At 41.3% G+C, this 16,071-nt stretch overlaps 1 protein-coding gene across 2 annotated transcripts in view; it reads left to right on the top strand.

The window, feature by feature from the left end:
• Positions 1 to 431: 431 nt before the first annotated feature.
• Positions 432 to 16,071, top strand: part of ssh2a (slingshot protein phosphatase 2a) — a 36,832-nt gene continuing 21,192 nt past the window's right edge. The window contains exons 1-2 of one of the 2 annotated variants that reach the window (XM_030067393.1): positions 432 to 609; positions 4,360 to 4,403. In XM_030067393.1, coding sequence (XP_029923253.1) covers positions 547 to 609; positions 4,360 to 4,403 — 107 coding nt within the window. In that variant the 5' untranslated portion in view covers positions 432 to 546. Of the gene's footprint in view, positions 610 to 4,359; positions 4,404 to 14,172; positions 14,740 to 16,071 lie in introns of those variants that run through there. The other variant, XM_030067392.1, reaches the window with a different exon arrangement.

The raw sequence follows: 16,071 nt of genomic DNA, 5'->3' as shown, positions 1-16,071 counted from the left end.
AAAAATATGAAACTTGTAAATATATATATATATATATATATATATATATATATATATATGTGTGTGTGTGTGTGTGTGTGTGTGTGTGTGTGTGTGTATATATATATATATATATATGTGTGTGTGTGTGTGTGTGTGTGTGTGTGTGTGTGTGTGTGTGTATGCAGTATGTATAAATATGCGATAAGGACAACAGAAACCACACCAAATCATAATTTTTAATATTATGTTCAATTATGGCCTAGATTAAAACTATTAAATGCCGAAGGATTCTGTTCGTAGGCTACGTCTCCTGCTCAAGAAGGCAGCAAAAACTAGAAGCTAGACGTAGCCTACACGATGATTGGTGGAAATAGGTGGTTTTATTTTGAAAAAGCCTACCGGATGTTGCTGTAAATGTTTAGGCCAGCCTGACGTTGGTGGGCAGTCAACCAACGGCCAGGGAAGTAACCTCAGGATCTCGGCGTAGTCTCTACCCAAAATAATGTCCGATAGCCCGGCTCCTGTCTCTTCGAGGTGACTGAGGTCTGAGCAGCAGCAGCCGGGATGGCGCTGGTTACCGTTCAGCGGTCGCCGACACCCAGCACTACCTCCAGCCCCTGTGTGTCCGTGAGTATCCCTGAACTGCCCTGACATTTTGGCTCAAATTTGACTGTTATGTGTACCTAGTGTATGGGAGAGACCAGGGTGGCTAGCTGCTAGCATCACAGCGGCTCCTGCTGCCAGAAGCAGTCGCTGGGAAAGTCCTTTCACAGTCCTGCAGGGTGATGCTGGTTTATGTATCTGCCCATTTCAGTCTCCCACAAAGTTTTTTTTGTGAATTGGTTTCATGCCAAGGATAGTTTTGTACAAACTAACTTAGCAGTTGGAGCTTATGTTTGCTAACCAGCTCACTTTCCCCCGAGCTCCCAAAGTTATCAGTGCGGCGGTCGCCCTGCCCAGAAATGAGGAACAAATCTTTTTTATTGCTGAAGATTTCGCAATTAAACTAGTGACTTTTTAACTTATTTTTCCTGCCGCATTTATTCTGTGTGAACTGTGTTTCGTTTAGTTTTTGTTAGATGAGTTATATTTGGTTTTAATGATGAAAAGACAAGACTAGACTCTTTTTATGCCCGATAGGACTGCACGATATGGACGAAATTTCATACCTCGATATTTATGCCAAGTATCTCGATAGTGGTAAAGTATATGACATGACTATGGCCTCAAGCTTGTTTGAAATTTTAAATTTGCACTGGCTTTGAAAATGAAGTATTCTTCAAAAAACAGCATAATAGTACCAGCTGGGCATAGAAAATACAGTTACTTCAAAAAGTAGGACTTCTGATCAGAACAGACCAATCACTACCATAGGCTAACCTAAAATTTGATATCGTCCATATTGTTGCCTTTTGAGATATTAATATCTTGCATGTTTACGTCTAGATAACAATGTGATAGCGGTATTTCCTTCGGCCCTAATGGCTGAGTTCATTTGCCAGTAATGTCAGCACCACCACTATTACAGCCACTATTACCACTAGTTAATGGAGTGACAGAAAGGAGAGAGGAGCTGCCTGGAAAGCGGGTTAGTGTGACAGGCCTGTCAGACCCTATTGGACCCAGTGGGGAAGCCCCCTTATTCCCTGTGACACTTTGAGGCTTGCCATGTCTGCCTTCAAGGCTCCATGACGGTGGGTCGCCCTCACTTCTTGACAGGGATTCTGGCAGAGGTGGGGTGGCTGCCATGGATAAGACCTATACTCTATTACACTTTCACCAAGGCTGTGATAAGATGGCCTTAGTCATATACTCTGTATGTATGGCGTGACAGTTGCTAGTCCATCTGTTAGAAGAGACCGGGCTTTGGAGGATTCAGCACCAGGCTCAAACAAAGTTAAAGTCTCTAAGTTCATCCATACACAGCAAAATCAAATTTCTGTGCATTCCTGTAGACTTATGCTACTTACCTTAATTGCTTTGCTCCTGTTTTTTTCCCCCATTTTTTTCCATCCTCTTTGGTGATATGCAGTATTCTGTTCTTAGGCCTAGTTCATCAACAACGCTCCTGTCCCGAATATAGCTTAATATCTGAAGAAATCTCTGTGTTTGGCATTGAGTCACTGTCGTCCAAGCTAGTTATCAAGGCCTGTCTGTCATGGAGGGTCACATGGGACAGTCTTGCAAATTATAGTGAATGGATTAGCGAAATCCCTAGCAAGAGAGATGATTGGCAAATGTCAAAAATAAGAGTCAGCATGGTTGTAGAGCCATGGCACTACACATAGGATCATTGTGGAAAGCAAGTAAACAAGCTGCAAACAAGCCAAGTTTGTTGACAAAATGAAGAAAGTTCAAGACATTGCCCTCACAGAACAACATGAATTAGCCTGTATGTCATTTAGGTAACTTAGGGTTAGAATGTAATTTGAGCCATCATAAAACTGCTCCAGAAGTGTCACTTGATGGCATTACAGCTAACAACTTTGATTTGAATCTGGCTTAGAGAGAGACTAGGACACATCTCCACTCAAAAATTCCCCCAGACTGTCTAGGATTAGCATAAAGAAATAGCCTGAACAAACTGTGTTTCAGCATGGATTTCTACTTCTGAGACATAGTCCTGAGGGTTCACAGCCTTGTGTTGGTGAAAGGATCCCAGACTCTCCCTGTGCAGGACCTGAGGTTACCAGCTGCTTGTCATGAGACCCATGTTGATGTGATCCAGCCATGTGAGTGCTCTTGTGAGATGCCTCGAGCTACAGAGAGGGGGACAGAAGGAGGAAACCTGGGGAGGGGGTGGCAGGAGACAAGAAAGGTGCATGGAGCAAAGGGCTGGAAATGACCGCCACAAAGAAGAATCAGCAAATAGACAGAATCACCTCTGACATGTCGTTACCACCACAGCAGCTGATCAGTGAAGGGCTGCCTCATAAATCATCTATTAGCGCTTTGGCAAATTAAACATAATTGTCAGATTATTGACCCTTTAATTAATAAGGCTAGCATTGCTGGCCATTGGGGATTGCTAGCCTGCACTGGTCGTGTAATCTGCCTAGCAGCACACCAAATCCCCCGTTCTCATTGGACATACGACCACTCCCTACACATCCATGTGGTGGCACAGTAACCATGGAGACCAGCCTGTACATTATATCTAAGCCATAGCCAAGCTTATTATGGTATGTTGATTTTAAGCAGACATTGGAGGTATGCAATCCCTATGCATCAGTACTGTGTGTTCGTGTGTGTGTGTGTGTGTGTGTGTGTGTGTGTGTGTGTGTGTGTGTGTGTGTGTGTGTGTGTGTGTGAATGATGGTGCAGTGGTGGTGTAATGGGATCCCAGTTTCACATTTGCCTTTGAAATCTGCTCAGCTAAGCATTTTGTCAGGTGTGAGTGTGTAGCTTGACTCCATGCATGGAATCCTATTTCTCCTGTGTCACCATGTTTTCTCTTAACTGCATTTCCTTCTCCAATGTCATTAGGCCGGCTGTGAGGCTGCTGACTTCAGACCATGTCATTCAGCCGGCCAGCTAGCCTCTCTCGGCCTAATCAGATTTGTGGGAGTGGACACTGGGATGGATGAAAAAAACGTCATCCTTCCTCCCCAGTCCACTGCTTCCAGCTCTTAGCCTCATCTTGCTTTCCACCATCAGCATCATCTTCGTCACTGTTTACTGCCTCCTCTGTGTGACTGTTTGTGTTTATATGTGTGTGTTTGTGTTTAATTTGGCCCTGTGTAGTAGCCAGGATTGGCAGCTTGGTGCCAAAGAGAAAGTACCCTGAGTTAAGGGAGGGATTACTGAAATAGGCTGGGATTAAGTGTGTGTGTTTGTGTGTGTGTGTGTGTGTGTGTGTGTGTGTGTGTGTGTGTGTGTGTGTGTGTGTGTGTGTGTGTGTGTGTGTGTGTGTGTGTGTGTGTGGTTTCTGTGGTGGGGGAAGATGATTGCATTTTGGAGAGAGAGAGAGAGAGTCAGAAGGGAGGGTACAGCCACCCAGTCCATTTCAGCCTTATCTTTGGTCCTCATTCTGGGCTTCAGTGAAAATACCATGCAGGACCAGACTTGTGACTCAGTCAGAGATGAAAGGCTTGATGCAGCCACCCTAGCCGCCAGCCAATTTAGCACTCTTTTAACAGAAGGTTAATTGAGTCTGATCAGCGGGTGATGCAAATAGCCACCGCATCTCTTTCGTCTACGTGATACAATGTGCTCTGTCTGAAATGTGAGCCGACTGGTGCTGGATTGATGTGAATTTGCATTTTTTTGTATATCAATTCATGAGTGATGTGAACCAACTTTTTTTTTGTTTCTGAGGTCAGTCTCTCTCTCCCTCTCTCTCTCTCTCTCTCTCTTTCTGTTTCTTTCTCTTTTTAGGAGTCAGGCAGTGGCGATGACGACCGTCGCTCCCAGCCCAGGAGGTGAGACCACTTCCTGTTTTTGTCAGCATCACTCAGCCTATAATGTCATGGCAGAAGATCACTGCTCCCTGAACAGCCATTCAGTAACCCTTTTTTGTGAAACAGTACCTCCACATTCATGCCACTAGGGGGGGACTCCACATCAGTATTAACAGTTGGAACTGCCAAACTCTGTTTTTAAATAGATCTACTGTTAGTAATGCGGCTCTCATCCAGAAAGCAAATGATTTGTGCCTCTCTGTGTACTTTTGCTGACATTTGGTTATGACTGTGTGAGTGAAATTATACGCTGATGTCATAGGCCAGGCTTCATTTGCATGATAGTACCTGATACTTACAGCAGAGTATTTGTTTTTGACGTGTGTAGGGCCTGGAAATAAAACAATAACTAGTGATCACAGTGTATTTTTCCTTAATATAAATATAGAAAATATTCCATAAAATATTGATCAATTTAAAATCAGATCAGATCACGTTGCAAGAATAGAAACAGGTCTGGTTATGTGTCAGGAGACACACATTGCACAGTGGCTAGAAGACATTAGAAGATATTAGCGTATGCTTGCATGTATTAGTATTCTTGATTTTTCAGAGTTCACATAGAACCAAATAGTAGTCTTTAAATGTGACGTAATGACTGAGATAATGCTTTTTATTGTGGTAATAGTTTTGGCCATATCACCCAGCCCCATGTGTGTTTGTGTGGTCACAGAACGCAAGGACGTCACTGGTGTTATTATCCCCTTGTTTGGTTGACTCACATCATATCTGGTGGTTTTATCTCCAGACCTAGGCATTTATACCTATGTATAGACCCACGTCTGTGTGTGTGTGTGTGTGTGTGTGTGTGTGTGTGTGTGTGTGTGTTTGACCTCTCTTTGGCCTACCACCACCTATTTTTGAACATTGTTTTTGCCATACAGAAGACTACCCAAGGCTTCTGTCACACAACATGTTCTGTCATTTGTAGTGTTGTCCCTGCGTTACACGAACAGACTGCCAGTGGAGACGCTAACACACAATTATTGGACAGGGAGTGGATTATCAAAGCCTCTGCGGCCTTTCCATCTTTGGCTTACTTTGTAAAGGCTTTTGTAGACCAGGACTTTGAAGAACAATCTCAGTAGTCTAGCTTTGTCATTGAATTTTTATTTTTTATTTTTTAGTTGTTTTTTTGTCCAAGCTTTTAATATTAGTGGCATTAACTGGCTTTATGATGATACCACATGTTATTCTTGAATAGTCCAAACAGGATAATACAGCAGGTGGTTCCTCCCACACAATGGGTCTGGACAGATACAGTATGTTCCAACTGTGTTCAGTCAAGACTAGGTCAGACTACAAGACTGGGCATGAGTGAATGCCTGCTGTCCCGTGGGGAGGCTGTGGGCTTCAACCACTGGAGGGGATGAGGAGTGAGGGGTGGGGTGGCTTAATACACTTGGACTTTGGTCCACTGAGTTAGCTAGTACAGTAAAGTTTCTACTTGCATGGGTAAATCACTACTAACCCTAGCAAAACAATATATGTTAAGCTCATGATGTAAAATGATATACATGCATACAAAACAAATGTTTGTGATGTTTGTAATGTGCAATTAACAAAGTAATGATGCTTTACAACAATACACATCATAATACAATTATATCTGTAGGTGAGTGTCCGCACAAAGCCAGTGTTTGCATGGTTGTCCAGCCCTCCAACTACATCCTTACTCTTTTTCTTGGTCATTCTTAGAGAATTCTCCCTTTTTAGCGGAGATAGTGACGGTGATGGTTGTATATTTGCAAAAAGTCAATATGTTTATTTTTTGTGTCAGTAATTTCACAAACTCAGTAGTTTTACTGAAACTCCTCACACCAAAACGAGCCCACTCATTGAGATACTCTTATGATAAATCTAACTGCCTACATTTCAGTTTCATCTCCTGTAACTTCATCTGGGCTAGAGTAAGGGGCCCCACATTGAGAATCAGCCAGCTGCATGATGTGAGTTGGAAGAGAGCAGGGTAGAACACAGCCACAGAACATTCTAGATGAAGATTTCTGGCTGTATCTCACAGTGCCGAATTGAAGCATGGTGACCTCACTCTTGTAAGCCTTTTACACACCCCAATACTGCCTAGCAGGACATGTGGTCCCAATTATCTGTTAGGTAATACAACAGGGCTACAGCTGGTGAAGTCATGCTTGCACACACACATACACACACATACATGTATTCATATATACATACATAGTGGGTGCAGCCAAGAGCCCTGCTGAATGACCCATAGTGCATATTACATAAGAGCGGAGGTCTGATTTAACAGTATGTTCCCCATTCAACATATGGATCCAAGATGTGAGCACTGTATCACATTGGAGAGATTTTGGTTTGCAGTGTCGTAATTTCTCTCTCTCTCTCTCCTGAGTTCTCTCTCTTTTCCCTTAATCTGTCTCTTTTTCTCTTTCTCAGTCAGCCCCCCCTCTTTCTGTCTGTCAATGTCTCTTTCACACAGACACACATAAACAGCTGTCTGTACTCCCTGCACCAGACCAATGAAGTGTAACATTTCTGCAGTGCAATAATGAATCTCTGCCACACACTGCTGCCTCAGGACTGACAGTGGGTGTCAAGGACAGTGTTATAGAAACTTTTCTTCTCTCTAGAGTTACAAAACCAGCTTCTTTCAGGATGCTGTGCTATTTCTACTAATAATATGGTGAATGTGGCTGGTGAATTTTGGGACGCACCTACTGCTGTGGTCAGCTTGTTCGCTTCAGGATTCATCATAGCCAAGGGAGATTACGGGACTGAAACTGTCTTTTTTCTCAATAAACTGTTTTAATAGTAGTGCATCTCTCACAGTATGACATTGGTATACCATGAAATTCCAATTTCTCTCCATCTTGTGTAGGAAGTGATTTGCTTCAAGCCTCATCAAAAGTAGATACAGTATGTATTGGTTGAGGCTACATTGTTTGTTTGGTATTGTGGACTCAACTGTGGTCAATCAATCAGCTGATCGCTGTTTGTTTATATAGTATATTTCATGTCATCAGCAGTGCAGTGTGCTTCATTAGAGAAAAAAATACAGCATAAAACAAAATAATAAAATGCATAAAAACAGATAAGCAATGAATGATAAAACAAGATGATGTAGTTGGCTTATACATGAAGATAATAAAGCCAAAAGTGAATATACTACAGAAAAGGAATTGAAAAAGCAATAATAAAATCTTAAAGAAAGATGGATGGATTTATGGATAGATAGAACTTTATTCATCCTCAAAGGGAAGTTCAAATGTCCAACAGCTCATAAAAAAACAGCCATACTATGAAGAAGCAAGTCTTAAAAAGATAGGTGTTGAGATTATGTTTAAGGCTGTCTGTGGCTTCTGCCCTTAGATCCAACTCCAGAGTCACAGCCTTTATGTGATGCCCACTTTCTACACTGATGGTGAATTCAGTGTCTTCAAAACATGCTGTTCATGACCCATTTGAAATGTTATTATCAGTCTGTACTTTCCTTACTCTTTCTTTTGATTTGCAGTTCATTGAGTGCCTCAGTGCTGTATGAATCACCACTGCAGTTACCTCAGGGTCGTGTTGGTCTGTTGTATCTAGTCAGAAGCAGACTGAAAGACTACGGATGAAAGAAGGCATAGAAGAGGAAGGGGATGGATATTCAGTTCAGTCTCTGACTTTTGCTATTGTCTCCATACTGTAAGGCATTTCCTTTCAAATGCTGACTGACTGCAACATGGCGTATCATGCTATTGTTTGATTTGGGGGGTGGTTTCTGTGAAATTATAGGCTATCTCTTGAGAATTATGCTAACCAAAAGTCATTGTCACTTAAACTCAAAGTTTATGTTAAGAAGATTCAGATCAGTTCCCAAACTTGTGTATAGAATCGGTAGCTTCAAGACCCAAGAATATTGGTCTATAGATTCCTAGGTGTATTAAGTTACTGGCTTTCCTACACTATGTGGCTATAAGATTTCCAAGTCCCTGCAGGCAAAGTGAAAAGCTGAAAGCTGTGAGGGCTGTTGATGAAAAAACAGAACAGGGTACATTTAATTTCTTGGCCTGCAGAATCATATTGCATGGCAGAAAGAACCACATGAGAAACAACACTAAAAACATTTCTTTGGAACAAACTAATGAAGTCATAAATTCTGACAATCAGTCTGCCACATTCATTGGTATCGGTAAGTGTCTACCTGCAGTGTTGCCTATACAGGTTACCGACTTTTTTGGTGTTCAGCTCTGACCCAGATGCATACAGGCAGAGCGGGTTCACAAGACCGCAAATATGATGAGTGTGCAAAACTATTATTCCTGTGTAGGACAAGAAGCATGTGGCACAGTAAGGAACGCCAAGGAAAAGTAGGGCAAACCGTTTGACCACAGTCACCACATGTTAAGACATGCCTGTTGAAGCCCTTAGGCTTTTCCTTTGTCATTTACACTTGGCCTGCATGTCACACCTGCCTCCTCTCTTCCTACACCTGCTCTTCAAACATGGAGCATTCCCTGGCCTAGATTAGTGACTGCGTTGGTTTCTGACCTCAATCTAAACAGATTCAAAAGCTCTAGGTGAAATAAATAAATTGGCTGTTGTTGAGTATATGACCTGGCAGTGGGAGAAAATACTTTATGACAACCTTAAAGCCAAGGACAGACACTTATGCCCACTGCTTTGTACTTGCAGCAGATGTTTTGTCACTGTACAGCTGCTTTACCCATGCTTTCTGCTAACAGGCCTGTCTTTGTCTGTCTTATCTGGTTGTTTAAAATAGGGGTCCCAGTTTCACCAAGGTTAAGTACTCCTATCATGTCCAAGTGGGTCAGGTGGTCAGCAAACATTTGAACTATAGGTGGTGAAGCTCAGACTATCCTTTGCCTTGGTTTCCATGTTGAGGAGCATTCATCATCTCTTAGTCTGAAGTCACTGAGGCCAGGTATTTTTGGACACTGCTACAACTCCATCACACGGCTTTAGCTCCAGAAATAGACTAGAGTGATTTGGTCAGTGAAGTGACAAACATTTTAACCGTTTTAATGCTATGCAGATGTGTGCTTGTGCTGCACATAGCAATCTATTGTATAAAAAAAAAAAAAAAAATCTATCTCAAGTTATTAAGTCTGAATTTGGTTCCTATATGTTTTAACATAAATTAAGAAATTTGCCTGTGGGGTTAGATAATTTTGTTGGTTTCTAATACAAATGAAACTGCTTCAAGAATTTTATTGAATCCGTTTGTGTAGATCCTAGTGGAGTGATAAGTCTAATTTCAAGATATTTCAAGAAATATCTTCATTGAGATGAAATTGTATTGGAGATGAGTGAGTTTTTCTTATCCATTTGGAAGATTATTTCCACATAATAGACATTTTTTGCAGTGCACTGGATTGTTCAATCTGTAAGGTAGATGTTTTCTAAAAAAAAAAAGCTTTGAATAGTGGAAGCATCATCTCAATGGTTTTGTGCATTTTATTGCAGTATAGTGTGCTAACAGTAGCACACCTCCAGCTCAGTATATGGTAAACAGCTGGCCTCATGCACTGATCTATGAAGCAGCAGGGTGGTGGGGCTCACTTAGGGGGTTCTACGACCAGTACACACTTGCAAACATACAACACTGCAACCATAACACCCTTGACCTGCCTGTTTCTGTTAAGTCCTGTTCAGAAGAGTGACAGAGCAGGGGAGCATGGGACGATTGTGCAACTCACCCAGGGCTCAGCTAAACATCACAACAACTGCCTCTCATGTTACAAAGACAAATAAGTTTCATCTGCGCACTGGTAAATTTGACGACTCTAAACAGAACCACATGACTACAGCAGCTGTGTGCGTGTGTGTTTGTGTGAGAAAGCCTCACTGTGATGCAAGAGTTGTCGAAAGCAAGGTGAGACGATGTCAAGTGTAGTGTAACCAAAGGAGAGCAGGTATTGGTGTCTGTGTCTGCTTTCAGATGTTTTCTCTTGTGATGTAATCAGCTGAGTACATGTGGGAGCCAGTGTTAAACATACAAAGACATACACACACAAAAAGTCACATGCTGCAGTGCATATTAGTTTTTTTACTTGTATGTGTCCTATGCCATTGCCTAAAGTGTCTGGTTGCTTTGTGATGTAATGTTTGTCATGTTCCTTAGGACAGGACATTGTTGTGTGAGGTGTTTTGCTGATTAAATATCTAATCTCAAATCTCTCTAACATAAAAAATCCAAAATATTTTATTCTGTACCCGTTGTACTCATGTAGGCAAAATACGTGTTTGCCATGTTTAAAGTGTTTTTCTGTAGGCATGCAAACAAAAACTAAAAAGATACACACACACGCGCACACACACGCACGCACGCACGCACACACACACACACACACACACACACACACACACACAAAAAACATTCAACCCCATACTATCTCTGTGCTGTACATGTTTTATGTCTGCCTTGTCACCTCCGTCCAAGGTCTTGTGCTCCATCTTAAGTCAAATAAGGTTCCAGGTAAAGAAACAGCCTTGGAGGCTTTTGTGAACACAAAGAAAGGGCCAGCGAGGGTGAGGAAGGAAGAGGGGACTGACCGGTAGCCTTACTTTGACAACACCATTGTAACAGATGTCACTCTGCACTTGGTGTTGAGCCAAGTTTGGTACAGTATGTGGGGGAAGCTGAGCTGTTACTGGCTGTTGACCTGAGGACCTTCTTAAAAACACTGCACTTAGTGTGACCTCTTTGTGTTTGTTTGGCAGTGCTGTGCAGTCTGGTCAGTTAATATTTGTATTAGATATCATATTTGTGAGAGAATACAGTGTGATTATTTAGTCATTTATTTATGTATTTATTTTGACACAAGTAATATATGATACAGTCTAAAAAGTCTGGCAGGCAAGCCACACTCAAACCCATGAATACCATACAATATGAGGAGACTGCTCATCAGTGGGAGACTATAACACTATAGGGTTTCACCGTAGCAGCAGGTAAATATTTTACTCCACTTCACAATCAGTTTTGCATAATTGTTTATGGTGATTTCAGCTTCTACAGTAAGATTACTTGAGGATTTTACTCTAGTCTAGAGAGAGTTAACTGCACATGCTGGTTTGGAACATTTCTCTTGAGCTAATGAATGTTTGGAGTTTATTTCATGCACAGCGCAAATTGTTTCATCTCTTTGAATATAGGATCAGACAGCAGCTGAGATTATAGCACAGACAGTCAGCTTTAATTTAAGGTTGTTTTTTTTGTTTTTTTTCATCCACATCAGATGAGCAGCTATAGATGTATGTGGCATGTGGTACATGGTGGCAGTGTCTTGCATACAGTCCATAAATATCACCAACCTATTGATAAATTATTTGAAGATCTTTTGGCATGCCATATAACAAAGCAAAGTAAACATTTGTTTTTACAATAGGAATGAAAATACCTTTTATACAATGGACTTTCTGTAAGCCTATTTCAACCTCATAGTAAATGAATCATTTCTAATACATAGATATAAGCACAGAGCCAAACAATCCAATGTTACTGTTATCTTGGTGAAAATGTGTTTTAAATGAGATATTTTGAAGATCGTTTTCATGTTTGAAGTATCATTTGTAATGAATTAATGAGTACAGAGTATAAACACAAATCTGTCTCCTCCCAAATACTTTGAGCCCACTGTAGGTGTGTCCAACCACACAAATGTACAATACAGACTGCAGAACAATAGGCTGGGACAGTTTGTAAACACTGAGCCAGAGCTGTGTGTTTTATAATCGTACTTGGTTCTGTTTCTCAGTAAGACTCTTTATTGATAACCAGTCTGCACTGGAGAGTAGCCAAAATACAACTCTGGCCTCACATAAGCATTATAATGGAGTGTAACTGCTCTGTATCACAATAGGGACCTATAGATTTCTTTGTTTAAATTGTTTATAGCCCACAAGGTGCTTTTAATGCAGTGAGGGGGCTGTACTTTTGTACTTTTTCAAATTGTTGTCAAATTACATAGAGCTTTAGACCTAAATATGCCCATACAATGTAGTGTTGTTTTAATAGCCCATAGAAAAGACAGCCAAAGCATTATTAGCTCCTCACAGTCTGACTGAAGTGTCTTGAGTTTTTATATATCTGAACTAGCGAAGGATCACTCCTTCCCCCAGCCATTCTTGAGTATGAGCAAGCTTCCTGTGTACCTATTGGCCCTCTACAGCAGCTCGGTCTGTGACATCTGGACGAGTAAAGCCTGGTTTTCATTTGCTATTGCTCCTTATGTAACACCAAACATTTGTGGATTCTGAGAGGACAGGTGGAGAGGAGACAATTAAAGTCTCCTCCATGAGCTGACTTTGCCAAGCCCAAAGCCCATCTGGGGTTAGTTGAGTTTCTCACATTAGCAAAGGCAAACCTCATGTCTTTACTGTCTTATGTGCAGTTCCAGTTACAACCAGCCAGCTGTTGGACATCCGCTGATGCTTAAAAAATATTCATATAGAATGACTGAGATTAATGAAACATATTGGCTTATAGCAGCATTAAAAAGCTTAGTGTCCTTCATTATTGAACATGGGGTAGGAAACTGGTATGGTCTCCAACTGTCCATATGTCCATCAGTCATGCAATTTCTCAGCCTATTGGGCAACAATTTGCCACCATCAGGCCTACAGGGCTAGAACATTCATGCTTGGTATCTCGGACACTGCTTGATAAATTGTTGGCAATTGTTGGTGTTGATATCCAGTATCTGAAAAAATCCAAACAAAAAACAAATTTTCCATTGGTCTCACTCTTATCATTACTCACTATATTCCGCTATCAAATGCAGTGACATACCACTACCATTACTCTTCTTTTAAGGCAAGGAAGACAGTGTCCTTTACACTGTCCACAATGATTGACCCTGATATTTGTTGTGATTACTGAAGACATTTCCCATTTGCATTGCCACCGAATGACTTAACATGGCACTTGTGTGTCATGGCTTGCAGTTTCTGAATCCTCAACAGCTATAGGGATACTAAGCGTGACTTCTGACTTCAAGTGTTATAGCACCAACCAGGTGTCATGGAGCACTAATTGTGGGCAGGTTTTCATTCCAGCTAAAGGCTGCACCAAATAATTTTATTGCTCAGCACACCCTTAGCCAGATAGAAGGAAGTAAGCAGTGAAATCACCTAGTGCAGCGTTTGGTTGGAATGAAAACCTGCATGTCCTGTGATTGCCTGTTTGTAGTATACAGGCTACTGTGCAGGGTTCTGTGGGTCCTGGAATACCTGGAAAATCATAGAATTTGGTCACAGGATGTAATAAATCCTTGGGACAAATCATGGAATATCACAGAATTCATTATTAATTTATTTTTAAATTTACTTTATGGTTATTTATTATTTAATATTTATTTTATTTTTTATAGGTTGCATTATTATCTAGTTATTTAGCAGACATGATTCTTATTTTCTAATAAATTCCAAATAAATCCTAAATAAAACAATAATTAGCTTTAATTAGACCTCTGAATCTGTCGTGTTTAAAATTGTGTACTCGGAAAACACGTTACGTTCATATAGGTGATTGAAAGTCGACAGTTTAGTGATGGAAAAGTAATGGAATCTGACATAAAGTGGGAGCCCTGCCTTTGTTGATGCAGAGGTGTGGGTCGTCGTGCTTCCCTCTTGTCCTCATTGGCTCCCCCGTTTCCCCAAAGCACATGTCTCCAAACCCCTCCCCTCGCAGGACTGCTCTACTGCCGAGAGTTTGACCGAAGTCATATGTCTTCATACTGAACATGGGAAAGAGCAACTCTTCTCTTGGGATGGAAATATGTGATTTTTGGCTAAAACAGTAGGGGAATCGATTCAGCGCTCGCCTCGCCCTCGTTTTCTTGGAAGATCCTGGACAGACGCTGGTGTCGGGAGAGGAGGAGGGCATCATGTGCTAGATTTGGTTCGCCTGTTCACATTAATGAAACCATACGTCTCTGTGATTGAAACAGCAGTGCGACTGGGAAATATCGCTTCACTGTAGTTTACGCACACGTTGCTGCAGAACAGTGTTGGATAGTTTTTGTTTTTATTTTTTTATTTTTTTACGCCACCGAAGGAAGGTGTTTATTCGGCTCCTCGCAATGGAGTCCACATGACCGCGGGAGAGTGAGAGTTTTCCCACGGACCAAGACCACTTGACAGCCCCCTCTCCGGTTCCTTTGAACGGTTCCATCGTCGGCATGACCCTCGGCGCAGTGTCCGCCTCCGGCAGCTCATCGGCGGGCTGCTTCTGCTCCTGCTGCGGGGCGAAGATGGTGCCCTACTTCAGCGACGACGCGGTTGTTTCTCAGAATCAGATCAACCAGCTGTAAGTTTACAAACTGACAGCCTCTCGATAATAAAACCTCAAACCTAATTCCCACTCGATATGCTCCACTAAAAAGCCATAGCCTACATTCCCCATGCTGCAAAAATAGATTTCCCCTCAGGGTGAAGTGGGGAGTAAACCCACTTAAATAGATAAAGGTTTAGTGAGTTTATGTAAAATATTTTACCAGTTTCTTTGGGCTGACAGACAAGTCAGACATTAATTCATTGTTTACATAGAAAATATTTAATTTTTTAGGGTTTTTGTGGAAAACGAAATCAATACATGTTTTTTTATACTAGTGATGATGACTGTAATTGACTGAAGGATAGAATATTCCACCTTATTGATCAAAGCATATACTTCAAATTAAATTTATAGAGTTTTTGAATTAGCAAAGAACTTACTCTTTGGTGATTTTTTTTTTTTTTTTTTTTTTTTTTTAATGAAGCCTACTATATCTTTAGACATATTCTTTGTGTGTTTGTGTGTGTCTTAGTCATAGGCAACCAGGTGCCATGGAGTGAAAGAGAATACAGGTTTTCAATCCAACAAAAACACTTCATCAGGTGATTTCACTGATCAGCACACCTTCAAAAACGAGATGGAAGTAACTGAATGTAACTTGTTAGCACTCCCTTGGCACCTGATGGCACCTAGACATCTGTCCCTGAGATATGAAGGCATTTTTTTTTTTTTTTTTGCAGTGAATATTTTGTGGCTTGCATTGAACTTGCTGTTACTATTGAATTGAAGTGTGGCCTAAATTATTATAGTCCTCAGGGTAGATACTGGGGGAAAGTGGTATTCTTATAACACAATTGAAACACTGGCTGTAGCAATGTCAGTAAGCTGATACACTTGAAACAGTTTGCAACATCAATGTTGTGGTATTTCCTGGTGACGTTGCAGGGTGTTACTCATCCCTGTGCTTCTTCCTGACCATATTGAGAAATAATGGCTCTACATGAGATGTGAATCATTCTACCTCTCCCTCAGGTTCAGACAAATGTTGGATGGAAATGACTATATAAAGCTATATAGCTACTGGTTCACAAAGACAAGCAGGTTACATACCCCACCTGACCTCCATATCAGAGCTTCAGTGGTGATTATTCAGACCCCACCCCTCCCCTATTGATTTGTGGTTGTGATATTGTTTGTGTGGACATGTGACTTCTCAGCCTTTTAACTTCCTTATAGCTCCTGAGAACTGATAATGTTCTCAGGAGCTATAAGGAAGGTTCTATAAGGCAGGTGTGTGTGTGTGTGTGTGTGTGTGTGTATGTGTGTACAGAGTCAAATTTTCACGATATGACGGCATTCAGATCA

The sequence above is a fragment of the Myripristis murdjan genome, chromosome 13, assembly GCF_902150065.1.
Source record: "Myripristis murdjan chromosome 13, fMyrMur1.1, whole genome shotgun sequence".
Lineage (NCBI taxonomy): Eukaryota > Metazoa > Chordata > Actinopteri > Holocentriformes > Holocentridae > Myripristis > Myripristis murdjan.
This window is presented reverse-complemented; position numbering and strand designations above follow the sequence as displayed.